This window comes from Ursus maritimus, unplaced genomic scaffold (genome assembly GCF_017311325.1).
Source record: "Ursus maritimus isolate PB19 unplaced genomic scaffold, ASM1731132v1 scaffold_8, whole genome shotgun sequence".
Classification (NCBI taxonomy): Eukaryota; Metazoa; Chordata; class Mammalia; order Carnivora; family Ursidae; genus Ursus; species Ursus maritimus.
The window spans coordinates 77,952,843-77,968,671 of NW_024426996.1; the positions used below are offsets into that span (position 1 = coordinate 77,952,843).

General features: G+C 55.6%; 1 protein-coding gene and 1 long non-coding RNA gene across 4 annotated transcripts in view; one reads left to right on the top strand and one right to left on the bottom strand.

The window, feature by feature from the left end:
• KIAA0232 (KIAA0232 ortholog) overlaps positions 1-2,972 on the top strand; it is an 82,992-nt gene extending 80,020 nt beyond the window's left edge. For 2 of the 3 annotated variants that reach the window (XM_040624941.1, XM_040624943.1), the window contains one exon: positions 482-2,972. In XM_040624941.1, coding sequence (XP_040480875.1) covers positions 482-661 — 180 coding nt within the window. In that variant the 3' untranslated portion in view covers positions 662-2,972. The remainder of the gene's footprint in view (positions 1-481) is intronic. The other variant, XM_040624942.1, reaches the window with a different exon arrangement.
• Positions 2,652-7,704, bottom strand: LOC103676806. Its single transcript, XR_572228.2, has 2 exons — positions 7,078-7,704; positions 2,652-3,517 (listed from the first exon to the last, which is right to left on the bottom strand). It is a non-coding gene; the product is annotated as an uncharacterized LOC103676806 (long non-coding RNA).
• Between the last annotated feature and the right edge of the window lie 8,125 nt (positions 7,705-15,829).

Consider the following 15,829-nt stretch of genomic DNA (forward strand, 5'->3'; position numbering starts at 1 on the left):
CAGAACTGCCCTCGCCGCCGCAGCCATCTGAAGTGCGTGTCCCGTCTGCGTCTCCCCCGTCGGCCACATGGCCTGGTTTCCACCGCTGCGTGCAGCTGTGGGTCGGCCTGGTGTGGGCTCTCCCAGAAGGTGAGCCTGGGGACGACGTGGCCTTGCCGGCCTCCCGGTGGGTTCCCGGTGCTCATCCTGGTCCACAGCCGTGGCCGGCCGGCCCTCAGACATGGGTTTGGGGCCACCCTCACACGTGGAACGTTTTGTCCCAGGGACTCAACATATGGAATGAGGGTTCTGGACCCTTTATGGATCATGGAGGAGAGGTTGTTGGTTTTACTTTGAAGCACTGCAGCTCTTCGTATCTTTCGCTCTCCCCGGAAAGCCAGCGATTTGCTGTCTGACCTCTGTATATCAGGAGTGTTTCACGTAGCCCTTTCGGAAAAAAGGGTGGCTTTTGATCTGTTGAAAACTGTTCCTTTAATCCCAGGTGTCTTCTGTTTATGAAGCAAGGTGTGCAGGAGAGAGAGATGCCGGCGCCAAATCCAGCAGCTTCCGCAGAAAGATCTACTCCAGCGCCAGCTCCGGCTCGGAGGGCTCCGGCTCGGAGGGCGGAGGCGAGTGGGCGGACCCTGGCGAAGAAGAGCTCTTTTCTCGAACTCATCTCTAATCCTGCAGAGTAGTACAGATTATTTTTTGAGAGCGATATGTGATGGCAAATTACCCTTTTGTGAGGCCTGTTAATCTAACGCAACAACTTAGGTTTCTTCTTCAATCAACTGATTCAGATCAGCGATTCTCTTTCTCTTCTTGCTTATTTTAGAGTTGAGGACAGCTATCCTGTTGAAGATTTTTTGTTTTCCAAGCTGTTGAATTCTTGGCTATTTGAAATAGACTAGATTGTGTTGTCGAATCAAGAATGGGTGTGCATGTGCTTGTCTAGAAGCATCCCTGCTTTCCGCATCTTGACTGCAGTTGCTGTCTGTCCTTCCAGCTGCAGCCCGGTCACTGTCACCTTAGCACCGCGGTGTCCGCAACCACTTCCGCTCTCCAGAGACTTGAGCTTTGGAGCCTTTAGGCTTTGTGCTCTCAGGACTGGGATATAAATATCTACCCCTGCAATGGACCGGGGCCTTTCTCAAGGCAGGAGGGAAGCATGGGTGACTCATCCACGGTCTTCATTCAGTCAGATCTCATGTACATTTGACGTAGGAACCACAAGGGTGTGCTTTTAGAGACTTACAAAATACTGTGTTTTCTCTCTTAGGATTCTCCCCCCTCAAGTATCATGGAAGATACTATGGTTTGTGACTTTCTTGCTAACTGGAGGAGCCAAGGCTTTGGGGTGTGGGGTAGCAGAGGAGGCAGAGTGGGGCCAGAGCGTACCCCCAGCCTGTTCTTACGTGTGGTTACTTTTCCGCCAGAACACCCGTTCAGGGTTAGTCGTTTGCAAATTAGGATTTTCTGGTGACCTCCATTGACTCGAAGCCTCCAGAACTCAAAATTACAAACATTTGCCATGCAGGAAAGGCCAGCTCGTCACCCCAAAGACGCCCTGGCCGCTGCAGCTGGCTGCTGTCGTGGCCGTGATCTAGTGGGGCTTAGATCTCAGTTTGTGTTTGAGAGAATGTTCTGGGCAAGTTCCGTGTGGTGGGTTGGGGGCGGACAGAGACGTCATTTCTCCCAGACCTTTGTGATGGCTTCACGGGACTCGCTTCCCGCTTTCCGTGGGGGCCCAGCAGTCAGTCCGTCTCCTGCAAGTCCTGTCTGCTCAGGATGGCCGCCTCCTCGAGTTTTCACACCAGCGGGCAGCAGGTGAAGCTACGAGGAGCAGAGTTTGTAAAACCAAATTGTTTTTCTATTTAAAAACAAACAAAACCTAATATGTAAAAATCAGCGTAGCGTGTCTGTAACACCAGGAACGGCAGAGAAGTCTGACGTGGACGAGACGGCTTCACCAGGAAGCCTGGCAGGCAGTGTGCACGTACAGTTCGCTAGCTGGGAGCTGGAGTGGCTGAGAAATCTCTGGTTTGCTTCGAGCCCCGGGTGTGGTTGCCTGTCTCGTAACTGAGAACACAGACAACTCCAAGGCTGTGGAGTCGCCCCGGGTTCTGTGTGTCCTCACTGTGAGAAACCTGGTGGACGGCTGGCTTGGATCTCAGCCCATGTCAGGGTTGGTTCTTACACAGCACATCTGATGACACTTTAAAGTGTGTGTGTGTGCGCGCATGTGTGTGTGTGCGTGTGTGCGTGCGTGTGTGGGCGCGTGTGTGCAGGTGAGTGTGTGTGTAGGGTTTTTGTTGCTGTTATTTATTTACAGACTTTATAAGGTTTTATGTATTTTTCTTTCTTCCGGAGCTTCCTAAAAAGTGATTAGCATCTGCACTGAAATATAATTTAACAGCAAAGGCAAAAAAGAATTGGAAGTTGTAAATTCCTAAAATCACTACAGTGACGATCATTCTAGAAATCGTTGCTTATGTAGCAGAGACCAAATAAATATATTTCAGATACAACCTTTAGCTCAGTTGATTTTGGACAGCTGCTTTTTATCAAGACAGGGCTCCAGGTGGCACAGGTGCCGACTTCCTCACGCACAGGCAGGAAGACATTGCACCTTCCACGGGGGAATGGGGATGGATTATAAATGGGCAAGGGGATTAACAGATTATGTATTTATTTGTTTTCATAGCTAAGTGGCTGAAGCCCAGAGGCTTTCAGCAACAGAGTTGAAAGTGTGGTTTTTAGTTTTGTGAATGGATGATCACAAAGAAAAAGCATTTTTTAAAAAGTTGGCAAAACGCTGAAACGCACTGTGGTATGAAGCGCATTGCATATCCATAGCACTGAAGTATCTGTTTTCCATTCCTGGGCTGAGATTTTTTTCCCCGTGGTTGTATTGTTCTGATTTCACGTACACCAGAGTAACTGATTTTTTGTTTTCTTGTGGAGTTAACACCAAATAAAAATTTTGAAAAGCAGTTGGTTGTCTTTGTTTATCATAGCAAAGAATCTCTTAGAAAGATCCCCAGCTTTGTCTTAATGACCTGGGTCAGGAGAAGATAGAAAGTGCCCAGGTCACATCATTCCAGAGGAAGGGGATTCAGGTTAAAATGCTGATGTGCTGCTTTGCTGGAAAAGGAGGAGGGGGGCCTCCTGGTAAACGAGTCACTCTCCCACCCCACTCCCACTCTTGTCCCAGCTCCTGCCTGAATCCCACGAAGAACACAGCATTTTCGTCCATAGGTGTAGTCAAAACTTCATCTTTTTGTTCTGGGGGGAAAAAGTTTCCATGTTAACACAATCACTGTTCATTGTAGAAGAAATCGGTGTGTTTTCTTAAAGTGTAGGGGAAAAGCCGGTAGCTGCTCCGTTGGCCGTGCTGGACGGTGGGGCGTCTGACTGGCAGGGTGCGTGCTGTGGCGCGCGGGGCTGTGCCTGCTCCGGGCTGTGCGGGGCGGCGGAAGCGGCTTCACGTGGCTGTGGTCGTAGGCGTACCTCAGGCTTTTTGTTTTGTTTTTAAGATCTATTTATTAGAGAGAGCACAAGTGGGGGTTAGAGGCAGACTCCTCGCTGAGCAGGGAGCCCGACGTGGGGCTCAAACCCAGAACGCTGGGATCGTGACCTGAGCGGAAGGCAGACGCTTCACTGACTGAGCCCCCCAGGCGCCCGTATTGCTCTGTTCTAGAGATTTAGTGGCTTCCTCACTGATGAGCATGTAGAATGTTCCTTTCCTGTGTACGCAGTATTCTGGTTGGCACCTCTGCGGACCCCTGTAAACATGGGAGTCCCTGTACAGTCGCTCCTGAGAGACTCTGGCCTGTGGGACGCCTGCTGCACCCGATGTCCCAGCATCACACGGACCAGGAGGTCCTTCGGGGCCTCCGCTGGAAGCCGGGCGGCCTTTCTCTCCCCGTCTGTACGCTGTGCCTCAGCTTGGGTTATTTGAGGCGAGTACTTTTTCTGGTTAGCTTTGTCTTTCCTTTTTTTTTTTTTTTTTAAGATTTTTGTTTATTTATTTGACAGAGATAGAGACAGCGAGAGAGGGAACACGGGGGAGTGGCCCTGAGCCGAAGGCGGACGCTTAACCGCTGTGCCACCCAGGCGCCCCAGCTTTGTCTTTCATCTGGGGCAGAGGACAAGTGGATTCCATACAGAAGCATTTCAGTGTTGCTTTATTCTTTTTTTTTTTTTTTTTAATGCTTTCTGGGGTGTGTGGGCATGTTTTTAAATGCTTTCTTCACTTTAAAAGAATATAAAGCTATATTTCGTGTTTTTCTAGAACCCGTATGCTTTACGTAGAGTTGATTTTTTTTTTTTTTTTAAGTAAGCTCTACACCAGTGTGGGCCTCGAACTCACGGCCCTGAGATCAAGAGTCCCCTGCTCGTCAGACTGAGCCAGCCAGATGCCCCTGTCGAGGTGGTCTTTGAAGCATGATATTATATACACGGAGTGAAGCTTAAGCATTCGGCCTCCCTTTTTACCAGCTAGGAGACCAGCTACCCCAACTCCATTTGTTAAATCCCTGACTAGGTGTGGCCTAGTCCTCCTGGGTGCGGCGGCCGTGCCCGGTTGGACGGGAGGCTCCCCTCCCGCAAGCACCTGAGGCAGGTCTGGAGGGTGTTCGTACAGCGAGGTGGTCCTCCGTCCCAGTGCGATAGGTCATCCACGGGAGGTGTGCCCTGTGGCCACCTTTGACCGTGGTCAGCCTGCTTCCGCCGTGCCCACACCCCCAAGAACAGGGTGCGTGTCCGGGGCTAGACCGTTGCTCTGTTCACATGGTCACCTGGAGACTGGGCTCTGTCCCCAGGAATTGTGACTTCACAGGTAAGTGCTTCTCAACCAAAGGGGTATAAAGCCCTCCATTTTTTTTTTTTTTTAAGATTTCATTTCTTTATCTTGGGGAGGGGAAAACCAGAGGGGCACAATCTCCAGCAGACCCCCCTCCGAGCACAAAGCCCGACGTGGGGCTCCGTGTCCAACCTGAGATCGTGACCTGAGCCGGATGCTCAGCCCGCTGAGCCACCCAGATGCCCCTAAAGCCCTCTCTCTAAGTGAGAGTGTCCAGCCACTGCTGTCGTCAGGCTGCCCGGGGGCTGTGTCTGCACAGCCGTCCGGGAGCCGAAGGGAGGGCCCAGCCCCGGGTTTCTCTGGAAAGCAGCCGGTGGCCGGTTGGCATCACAGGTGGGGCACTGTTGCGAGCATGGAGGCCACGAAAGGCGCTCCTGCTTGAGAGCCCGCCACTGGCCTTGCGTCACTGGTGTGGGGAAAGAGGATCGCCGGGAACCGTTGCCTCACTTGACTGAACTAGCAGTGACTGGCAGTGACCTCACCACCTAACACTGGGGATGGCGTCCACGTGTCTGCTAGTAACAGGAACAGTGGACACGCTTCCAGGCATTAGGTCGTGTTAACGGACAACCCTGTGAGGTGGGTGCGTTTGCCCCATTTTACAGGTGAGAAGACTGAGGCACCTGAGGTCCCGCACCTGCTCCAAGGGGGAGCGAAGATGGGAAGTCCGCGTAAGCGGGGATCCTAACACTACCTCCCGTAGGGTAGGTTTGTACAGACAAAATAGCACAGTCATGCGGCCAGAATGCAGAGTTAGACGTGGTCCCGTTCTGGGGGTGTCCTGGGGGTGTGACCAGGAAAAAAGCAAAGCGGAAGTGCAAAGGGGAAGCTGCTGCACCCCAGTCGGTAACTCTCAGAAGAAAATCACGTCTGCAGGCTGCCCCTTCCTTCCCTCTTCTCCCCCCACGGTGGGGGGTGCTAAAGGTGGGAGGGTAGCAAAGCCCTTCAAGGCCCTCGCTTCAGAGTCAGGCCCTGCAGAGGCCAGTGCTGCTGGGTGCTGACCACGGCCATGTGGCTGGCTCAGTCCTACCCTCACCTTGACGGGAGGTCACACTGTCCTCCTTCAGACCAGAAACCAGCTCCCCTGGCCGGCTCCAGCTCCAGCTCCAGGTGGTGTCTGAGCCGAGTCTGGGGTAAGGGGCACAGGCACGTGGCCTGCTGCAGCTCGGACACCGGGCCTGCCACTTCGTGTCACAGTCCAGGGGACCTCTCGGGCCCTGTTTGGGAGGTGGCCTGCCACCTGGCAGGTCCTGGCCTCCCCCAAACCCAGCCTGCAGTCACACATGGGGACGACAGCCCTCCGCTTCCAGACGAGGGGGGTTAGGTGAGCTGGTCATCAGGGATCCCACAGCCCTGTGACCCTGGGTGTGCATTTCAGGCCAGGAGGCTGGCAACAGGCAGGTAAAGCTTTCTCCTCACTGGCCCACGGACAAGCTCCAGAGCCCCCCTCCGGCTCCTCTCCCCCGGGCACGTGCTGCTCTCTGTCCCCAAACACCCCTGGTCCTGGGCCAGTCCTGGAGGCCAGGGCCAGACCCTGACGGGCTCCTGCTCTGACCCTGCTGCTGCCTCAGCCACGGCCCGCCATCTCAGGGCCCTTCCAAGCCATCCGGTCTTGTCCGTTGCCCCGGCTTGTGCCGAAGGTCCCAGGCCCCAGGCCAAGTCTGCTGCTGACTTGTCACTCCCAGGTCTGGGGCCCACCTTCCCACGATTGTGGCTTCTACTCCCTCCTTCAGACCCCCAGCAGGGGGAAGAGCCCGCACAGGAACCTTGGCCCCGCTGTGGGTCTGGCCTGCTGCGAGAGGCCGCTGGCCCAGCCTGGCGCTAGCTTCATGGCATGTTCTCCCTTTGCTCAAGAGGACACAGCATTGAAGGAGCCCCAGCCTGAGAGCCCTAAACCCCAGGGCTCCCGGGGTCACTGAGGGCCTTGAGCAAGTCCTGGCTGCCTTCTGGGCTTGACTGTAGCTCTCCTCCCCGGCCTGGGGCCCCAATTCCTGCTGGTCACAAATGTCAAACATGCCCACGGCATCCTCCCACAAACCGCAAGCTGCAAGCCAGCGATAACGGACAGCCCAGCCCCCAGCCCAGCCCCGTGGCTCCCCTGCTAGGCCGCCTGCCATGCCTGAGCTCTCAGGCCTCACTCCAGCCCAGTGATCACCGACCTGGGAACCACTTGGAGACGTTAGGGGCCCCCAGCTGCCAGAGCTCAGCGGTGGCAGACCTGACCTGGCCCTTACCTCCGCTCGCTCTGCGCTCGTGCTACTGCTCCGTCCCCGACGCCCGTGCCTGTCTGGCCCCACCCTTGGAAGCTACATTTGCCCGGCAGGCAGCTCCCCCACCGCATAAGGCCCTAGCCAAGGCCCTAGCCAGGATGCCCAGCGAGCCTCTTCCCACTGGGCTCCTCCCTCCCCACCTCTCCAATGTGCCCAGACTCCCACCCCCCACCTGCGCTTCCCCTTCCTGAGTGGGGGAGGAAATGAGAGACCCGGGCCTCTGGGTGACTTCCTCATGCTGAACCTGGGTCCCCCACTCGCACATGCTTCCCCAGGCTTAACGCCACCTCGTGTGACACGGTTATCGGTTATCTGGACGAGGCTGGCTGGCAGGCAGCGGGGCCTCCCTGCCTCCTGATCTGCGATGCCTCGACCTTCCTGGGTCCTCACAGCGGAAATGGCGACTGCGAGTTGAGGTCTTTTTGGGGCTGGGGTATCTTCATGTTGGCATTAAGCTGCTAATAAGGAGGAAAAGACGTCTCTGGGCCTTGGTCATAAATAAGATTTGGAAACATTCATTCAACAGACAGGTGTCCACATGCTGCTGTGTGCAAGGCCCTAACCCTGAGGCTGGTAATAAGTTTTACTTTCCTAAATCAGCAAACCCGCAGCCCTGGCTCTCTGGTAAGAAAGCTCTCACGACGTCCTCTTTCATCTCCTAGATAAACTGAGAGGGTCTCCAGCCCGCCTGAGCCACGACCATTCTCGAGGGGTCTGAAGGAAGGCGTGAGGACGCCTCCACGTCCAGGCAGCCCTCTATGTCAGACACTGGGGCTACCGGAAGACCGAAGGCTAGGGGGGCAGGGTGACGCGGGTGAGGCCCTGCTCTGCCCTGACCAGCTGGGCGGCCTGGCCAAGGTCACGTGGCATCTGGGCAGGGCACGAAGAGGAGGGAGGCAGGGCACGGGGAGGAGGGAGGCACTGCCCTTGATTCCGCACACTCAGAGGGGGCGTGGCCCTTCCTGCAGAACAAGAAACACATTTCATCCCAGGGAGACCTCAGGACCTCCGTCTCCAGCCATCACTCTGCTCACAACAACGTGCTCCCTGGCTTTCCCGCCTGGCCGCAGATCCCAGGAAGCTGGGGAAGCCGCTGCCTGGGCACAGCCTCCCTGGGGCTGGGAACCGGTGGGAGTGTGCAGTGGGGAGGGTCGGCCTCCCAGCTCTAGGGAGGGAGGCTGCGTGGGGCGGCTGGGGGAGCCCAGGGCTGGCGCCGGGCCACCTGGCTCTGCAGGAGTCACGACTTCTGCCATGTGGCCTTCTGCCAGCCATTCACCCTCTCGAGCCTCCGTTTCCTCCTCTGAACAACTGGCAAAGTGAGGCCGACCGCCAGGCTGAGCAGGAATAATGTGCCCGCACGTATGGGGTGGTGGATAGGGGCTGATTCCCTCCGTGGTGGCCACCCAAGTCAACGGGTCAGACCGTCCCAGACTCTCGGCTTAGTTTGTCAGCATCTGACCGGCAGCGTCCTAGTGGGCATGGCCTGAGTGGGGACTGTCATTCCCGAAGAGAGGGAAGTAGGGAGGTGGGAGGCGTCAGCTTGTGAGGGCCTTGAAGGGCTCTCGAAACAGGTTCACCCTGGAGGTAGCAGGGAGCGTGGAGGGGTGTGAACAGGGGCACCACTTGTGTCGAGGGCACAGCAGTGGTCTCTGAGTTTGGGAAGGAATTTCAGAATCAGCTGACGCACCCTCTACTCTTCTAGAACTTTATAGCTTTTCAAAGAGGCTCGCCGTGGCATTTCCTCCCTTCCCTGGAGTTGGATGAGCTCAGCGTACTTCTGTGAATGGAGCTCCGGGCAGGTGGCCATGCCTGAGCTCGGCCAGGTGCTAATGCTGAGCTTGGGGTCTCAGGCATCCGACCCGTCTCCTCGTCTGGAGAAAGTCAGAGATCATGCAACCCTCCTCCCACATGGCGGTGAATTTGGCTCGTCCACTCTGGGTGGAAGAGCCCTTTGTGAACCGTGTGTGGGGAAGAGTTAAAGTGATAACTGCATTACGCTAAACGTCACGGGTCTCACCGTCCTGCGGCCCCGACGGCGATACCGAGCCAGCAAGGTGACCCCGCTCAAGGTGAGGCGAGCTGTCCCCTCCTGATGGAACACGGAGGAAGTACACATTCGGACTCCGGGAGCCACACCGAGATGGGTCCCTGCCTCTAACCCCAACTCAGAGCTTCCTAAGGGACCCACTTCAGAGCACTTGGCCACGTGTCCCCTGGGGGCAAAATTGTCCTTGGCTGAGAACCACTGCTTGAGTTTACAGGGAATGGGGGGCAGGGAGGGTGGAGCTCGAGCAAGTGTGTGGCCTTTGGAACTTGGTTTGAACACGAGAAAAAGACGTTTTATTTTTTTTATTTTTTAAAGATTTTATCTTATTTTTGTTTGAGAGAGAGAGAGCGAGAGAGCAAGTGGTAGGGAGGGGCAGAGGGAGAGAGAGAGAGAGAAGCAGACTCCCCACGGAGCAGGGAGCCTGACATGGGCCTCCATCCCAGGACCCTGAGATCAGAACCTGAGCCAAAAGCAGACGCTTCACCGACTGAGCCGCCCAGGGGCCCCCGAAAGACATTTGTAAAGGTAATTGGGAAATACTGAGGAATTCTTGTTAACCGTGTCAGGTACGCCCACAGTATGGTACTTACGCTTCAGAAAAGATAGCGCGGTGACCCAGACAGGCCCAGCACGGCCCCCGAAGTGCTCCCTGTCCCTTCACTGGCCTCCCCCATTGTCTACGTAGGGACTGAAACAGAAAGCCCGGACGACTGCCGGAGATGGGCATGGGGCAGGCTGCGATGCGAGCTGCACTTGAAAGAGTGCAGGACAAACGGACACAGCGGTGCGTGCGGGGAGCAGCAGGACCCTGGCCCCCGCCTCTCCCCTGTGCTCTACTTTGTGTAGATTTGACATTTTCCATCACTAAAATTGTTTGAAAGATGAGAGCCGATAAGCCAGAAGTGGGAAAAGTGAGGTTTTCGCTCAGCAGTGGAGCCTAATTCTGAAGAGCCCAGGTGGGGTCAGAAGGGACAGAGGCGGCAGACGGTGAGGCGCGCCTGCACCCCCCACCCCTGCCTGCACGGCCTGGCCCCTCGCCCTCCGCTGGGAGCAGCCCCCCTCTCCTAGCCGCAGACCCCGCGGACAGCCATCTGCCCTGGGGAGGGGCACCCGCAGCGTTCTCATCCCGCTGCTTCGGGCCGTATGAAATCTCCGTCCCTCCGAGCTCTAGAACTCTACGCAGGTCGCCCCAGGCCTTGCTGAGCTTCGCTGCCCAGGGCAGGCAGATGCGGTGGAGACAGGGGTCTTCCCACCCCCTCAGACCTGGGACTTCCCACCAGACATGTTAAACGCACTGCCCCCATCACCACTCAGGTGCCGTGAGCTGCACACCTGGGATGGGGCCCAGGCCTTGGTCTCGGTCTCCTGGCTCCAAGCCCGGGCCCCTTTCGTCACCCTGTGTGGTCTCCCTGCATGAGCCCCGGCGGGGCTGGACGGGGCCTCTTGGGCTTCTTCTATGTTTTCGGTTCAGACATCCATTTGGAGCCCTGCTGGGGAGCTGAGGAAGCTGGGTGGCCTCTGTGTCCCCCAGAATACCGGCCTAAGTGCCTGCGCCCTGGAACCACCCACTCACCTCCTCTGAGTGATGCTGATGTGTCCCCTCCTACACGCACGCCCCCACCTGCTCCTTCCTGATCCCACTCAGCCCCCCTCTCTCCACGGGCCGCATCTCCCCAAGTCCTCCCAAGAGCCCAAGGACCTGGCGATCGATAGGCATCTCCATTTTACAGGTGAGCAAACTAAGGCTCAGAGGGGGGTGAGTCGTGTGGGTGGGGCCTCCCCCCCAGGGACAGGAGGGGACTCCACCATATGGTACAGTGGCCCAGAGCAGGGCTCTGGCACTAGAGGGCCTGGGTTCAAATCCTGCCTGTGTACTTAGCTGCAGTGGGGCCTTGGGCGGAAGGTCCCCCTCTCTGAGCCTCAGTTTCCTCTCTGCGACACTGGCAGGTGCCAGGATGAAGGGAGTGGCCACATTGCAGGAGTCAGTAAGGCTTTGCTGTTTGCCCTCCTTGCTGTGGGTCCTGGGCTGCCTGCTAGGAACCCGAGGACTGTACAGAGACCCTACAAGGCAAAAGGGTATGTGGGAGGGTGGCCCAGGGATCAACGCAGGCATAAACGGGGTGGGGATGGTGTGGGTCGGGCAGCACCTGGGGTAATGTTGGGAGCCACTCGATGGAGGGACCAGGAATCCGAGCAAGAAGGGAGTCTGGGGGTTCCAGCTAGAGGGCAGAGCAGGGCAAAGGCTCATCTGTGAGGACAACCCCAGGTAGTCCTGTGGCCCAGGGACAGAGCCTCACATGTGGCCAGGAGGGTCCTCGTATGTGGGCAGGAGCTGCCCCTCTCCACCCCCCTCTGCCCTCTGCCCCTTCCTTGTGCAGCCGCCACGTGGGACCTGACCCCACAGCTTCTAAACCAGGCTTTGCTTTCCGATGGTGACAGCACAGGCAACTGGGTGATGCCTTTACAAAACAAGGCTATTTGGAAAATGGCACTGTGGTGTGCAGGGACGTGGAGCCCTGCCCCCAGGCACTCTGTTTCCTTCATACCTAGAGCCTTCAAGGCCTCCGGCCCCTCTTAAGATTCAGTAAGCCAGAGGCCACAGTCCCCTGGGTCTCCCCTCTCTGCCGGCAAGGCCATGCCTTCCCTAATTCGGAGGGTCTGTTGGTTTCATTATAACTCACTTTTTCCAGCCAGTGACTTGGCATGCTGTGGGAATGAATGACCTTTGATTTGGGGCCAGATCCACCTGGGTTCCAGTGTTCCCAGTGAAACGGGGCAACGGTAGAGCCTCCTAGGGTCACTAGGGCAGCTAGAGACGCTGTGACAGAGGGTGGGCCGCACAGACCGAAGTCACGTGGCTCTGTTGTGCGGCCTGGCTGTGCACGGACTCCCTAATGTCTTGGAGCACGAGCACGGAACGGTGCTTGCTTTGCTTAAAGGCTTTGGTAAGAGGGACGCCAGGCACGGAGCCCTCATCTGACAGTTTACCGTGCTTCTTGAAGTCTGCCGGTTACCCATCAGTGAGCATCCTAGCCCATCTGTATTATAAACGGAGCATATACTTGTCATGGGGAAATCCGAAAGTTTCAAAATATATAGGGACAGAAGACAATCAAGCATGTTCCGAGACTCATTTCAGCATTTCTACCTGTTCATGCCTGTGGATGGTGCATATTCCATATTCTTTGCTTACATTTTATTTAAAATTCTGAAGCATTTTTTCTGTGCTATAATAAACATTTCTTAATGTCTGCGTATAAGTCTCTCTGTTTAATGTCTCCTATGATCAGCCATCTACAGTATGTCCATTTCATTATTGCAAGTAACACCATGAACATCTTTTTACAATAGTCATTGCCTGAATTCTGGGGTAACATTCTAAGGATAGCTCCTTCCAAGGGTCTTGATAGACCGAAAAGATTCTGCGTGTTACACTTTTTTCTTTGGCTTCCTCCTCTGCTGGGGCCCCGCCTTCTCCCGTTCAGGAAAGTGTTCTCCTAGGAGATCTGCCTCCCTGCATTCAGCAAGTTCAACTGAGTGCAGGTAGGAAACAGGTAAGTGCACCTGTTAAAACTGGGAGTAGAATGCCAGCTGAGAGCTGCATCTTGCAGCCAAGTGCAGGGGCTTCTGAGGCTTCCTGGTTGTCCTGACCCTCTTCCATCTCTGTGTCTCTGGCTAGCTTCTCTGTGCTGAGGCTGTGGGAAGGCTGACCTCCAGCTCCCCCAGCTATCGCTGCCTGTGTTTGTATTTTCTTATTTTTTATTTTTATCATATCGCTCAATTTCCAGAAGCAACTAGAGAACCCGAATTCCAGGCATTGTTTCCAAAAAGTGAGCGCTCCCATGTCAGCGGTGAAGGGGTAAGCCTCCGAGGAGTGAAGGCAGAAAGGATAAGTTTTCTGATGGGTTTCTGAAAACGCTTGGGCTGATGGGACGCGCTTTTGAAATAAACGGGGGATGTGTGATCTGCCTCTGCCTCGCGGGGATGGTCTGGCCCTGGTGGGCTCTGAACAGAGGCTGCGGGCGAGGAGGGCGGGAGGGAGGATGGCGAGCGGAGAACACGCCATGAGCCCCGGACCGGGCAGCCTCGCTGCCCAGCGCCTGTCCCCTCACCTGCAAAATGTGAGTCACTGTGCAAGTGGGACAGCTTGTGGGGCTCGACTGTCGTCACGGGGTGTAGGAGCCAGGACGGCACAGGGCGCCTGGGACGGCTCCAGGTACAGGTGCAGCTATGAGCAAACTTGATTCATCCATTCAACAGACGTTCATGGGGAGCTCACACTGGGGGGCTGGGAATGAGTTGGGGGGCAAACCGTGTGTTTGGGAGACTAGATCCCCATATCTCCTGAGAGGAGATGCAAAGGGGTTTTGCAGGGCAAGCGGCCTCTGGCCTCATCCTGTGCCCACCTCCTCCCCCACCTGCCCTTTGGGCCTCAGTTTCTCCTCTGAGGGAGGGTGGGCTTGAGGATCTGTAAGGGTCCTGATGCTTGCTTATGACCCTTCTGGGGTCTGCATCGGGTCAGTGAATCATTTTCCTTGCAAGGAGGTGGGGCTGAATTTGTGAGGTGACATGTCCATCTGCCCCTCGAGACTGGGGATCTGCAAGGGTGGGACTCGTGGGCCGTCAGTCACTCGGTGTGGCCAGGGTCCAGCACGGGCTGGCATGGTTTCCATGGGCATCAGGCACCTGCTCCAGCTTAGTTAAGCCCAGGGAGGCTCGGAGGTCAGGCCCGAAGTCTGCGGGGGCCCACACCCCCTCACCTCGGCGGGTTGACCAACAAACACTCTCTTCGTCATATTGCTGGGGCGGTGCCAAGAGCTCCCCAAACACGCCAGACCCGGACCAAGCCAGACCGTTTTTGATATTTCACCGTCACTGCCACTCACTTTGTCTCTAATCCTCGCATAACGTGGGAGGGGGAGGCGCTAGGAGTCTTGTAGACGCGGAAAGGCTCCTGGACACAGCCAAGGACGGTCAGCCAGTCCTGGGCCCGGAACTGAGCCGAGGGAGCTGACGGCTCGTGCTTGTCTACCTCAAGCAACAGCTTTGCAGCCCTCGAAGGAACAACCGGGCTCAGAATCATTCTGGGGATCTCAGGGTTCGGTCTGCATGAGGCTGGATGGCTTTCCCACAGCATGCGACAGAGCTGGGGCCGGGCACGCACCGCCCTAACACGGTTGTCCCCATGTTACAGAGGGGCGCTGGGAGGCGCCGAGGGTCTCACAGGTGACAGGCGTGCAGACGCCCACATAGCTTTTCTCCGTCCTTGCATATTTAACTGTTAGGCTCACTGAGGGTGTAAGTGACTGATGGGCCCCAGGGAGGGGCTCTGGGCTGGGGCAGGGAGCTGGGGGGGGGGTGGCAGGATGGGGAGAGGGTGTGGAGAAGGCAGAGAGGGCGCCACTTGTACATCTGCGGGCCAGACTTTTTTTTTTTTTTTTTTGGTTCTGGATTCAGAACAATGGTTCCTAGTCATTGTGGGGTTTTATTTTATTTTATTTATTTATTTTTAAAGATTTTATTTATTTATTCGACAGAGATAGAGACAGCCAGCGAGAGAGGGAACACAAGCAGGGGGAGTGGGAGAGGAAGAAGCAGGCTCATAGTGGAAGAGCCTGATGTGGGGCTCGATCCCATAATGCCGGGATCACACCCTGAGCCGAAGGCAGACGCTTAACCGCTGCGCCACCCAGGCGCCCCCATTGTGGGGTTTTAAAACCCTAAGCCTCAGAATGAGGGCGGGAGGGGATTTGGGGGAGTTGCAAGAAACACTGTAAAGGCGGACTTATTAATCCTATTTATTACATTGCTAATTAAGTCTGGCCCGAAGCAAGTCTGTACTTTTAGTGTTTTCTTAAAATAAGCAGGGGAAGGCGGGTTGGGGTTTGAAGGAGACCCAGCATTTTTCCTTAAAACCACCCAGAAATGGAAGCATTTGTAAAACTTCTGTTATGCACCAAGCACTGTAAGGGGTGTTAAAGTATTCTCATAAGAGATTGCCTTTTAAAAATTTCTCACCCCTCCTGCCGTCATAACTAATAGGTGCTAAGAGGTTTGGTGTTTTTTTTTTTTTAACATTTTATTTATTAATTTTTAAAGATTTTATTTATTTATTTAACAGACAGCACAAGTAGGGGGAGCAGGAGAAGGAGAAGCAGGCTCCCCACTGAGCACGGAGCCCAATGCAGAACTCCATCCCAGGACCCTGGGCAGACGTTTAAGGGACTGAACCACCCAGGCGCCCATGAGAGTTTTTAGACCTAGGACGCAGGCAGGAGAAACAAGCCAGGGGTTCCTTGCCCCAACACTAACGACCGTGGCTCGGGCAAATGCATCTTCCACTGCATGCTTCCAGATACTCCGTGAAGGAGACATTACCCTTCCGTCCCTGCCTGCTTTGCCAGTTCAAATCCTCCTTCAGATTCAGCTGATGTTTCCCTTCTGGTAATTCTGCCAGCGACAGCCCTGAGGGCGGACTCCAGGCCTCCTGGGTCCCAGCCACTGAAGTCTTCCCTCTGTTCTTGATAGCTCCAGAATTTAACAATTTCAGCAAATATGTAAGTGCCAACTACGTGCCAGGCCCAGGGAACACAGTAGTGCACAAGATAAACCCACTTTGGTCCCAGGAGCCTAGATCCTCGAAGGAGGGCTTCGCCTGGTCTTGGAGAG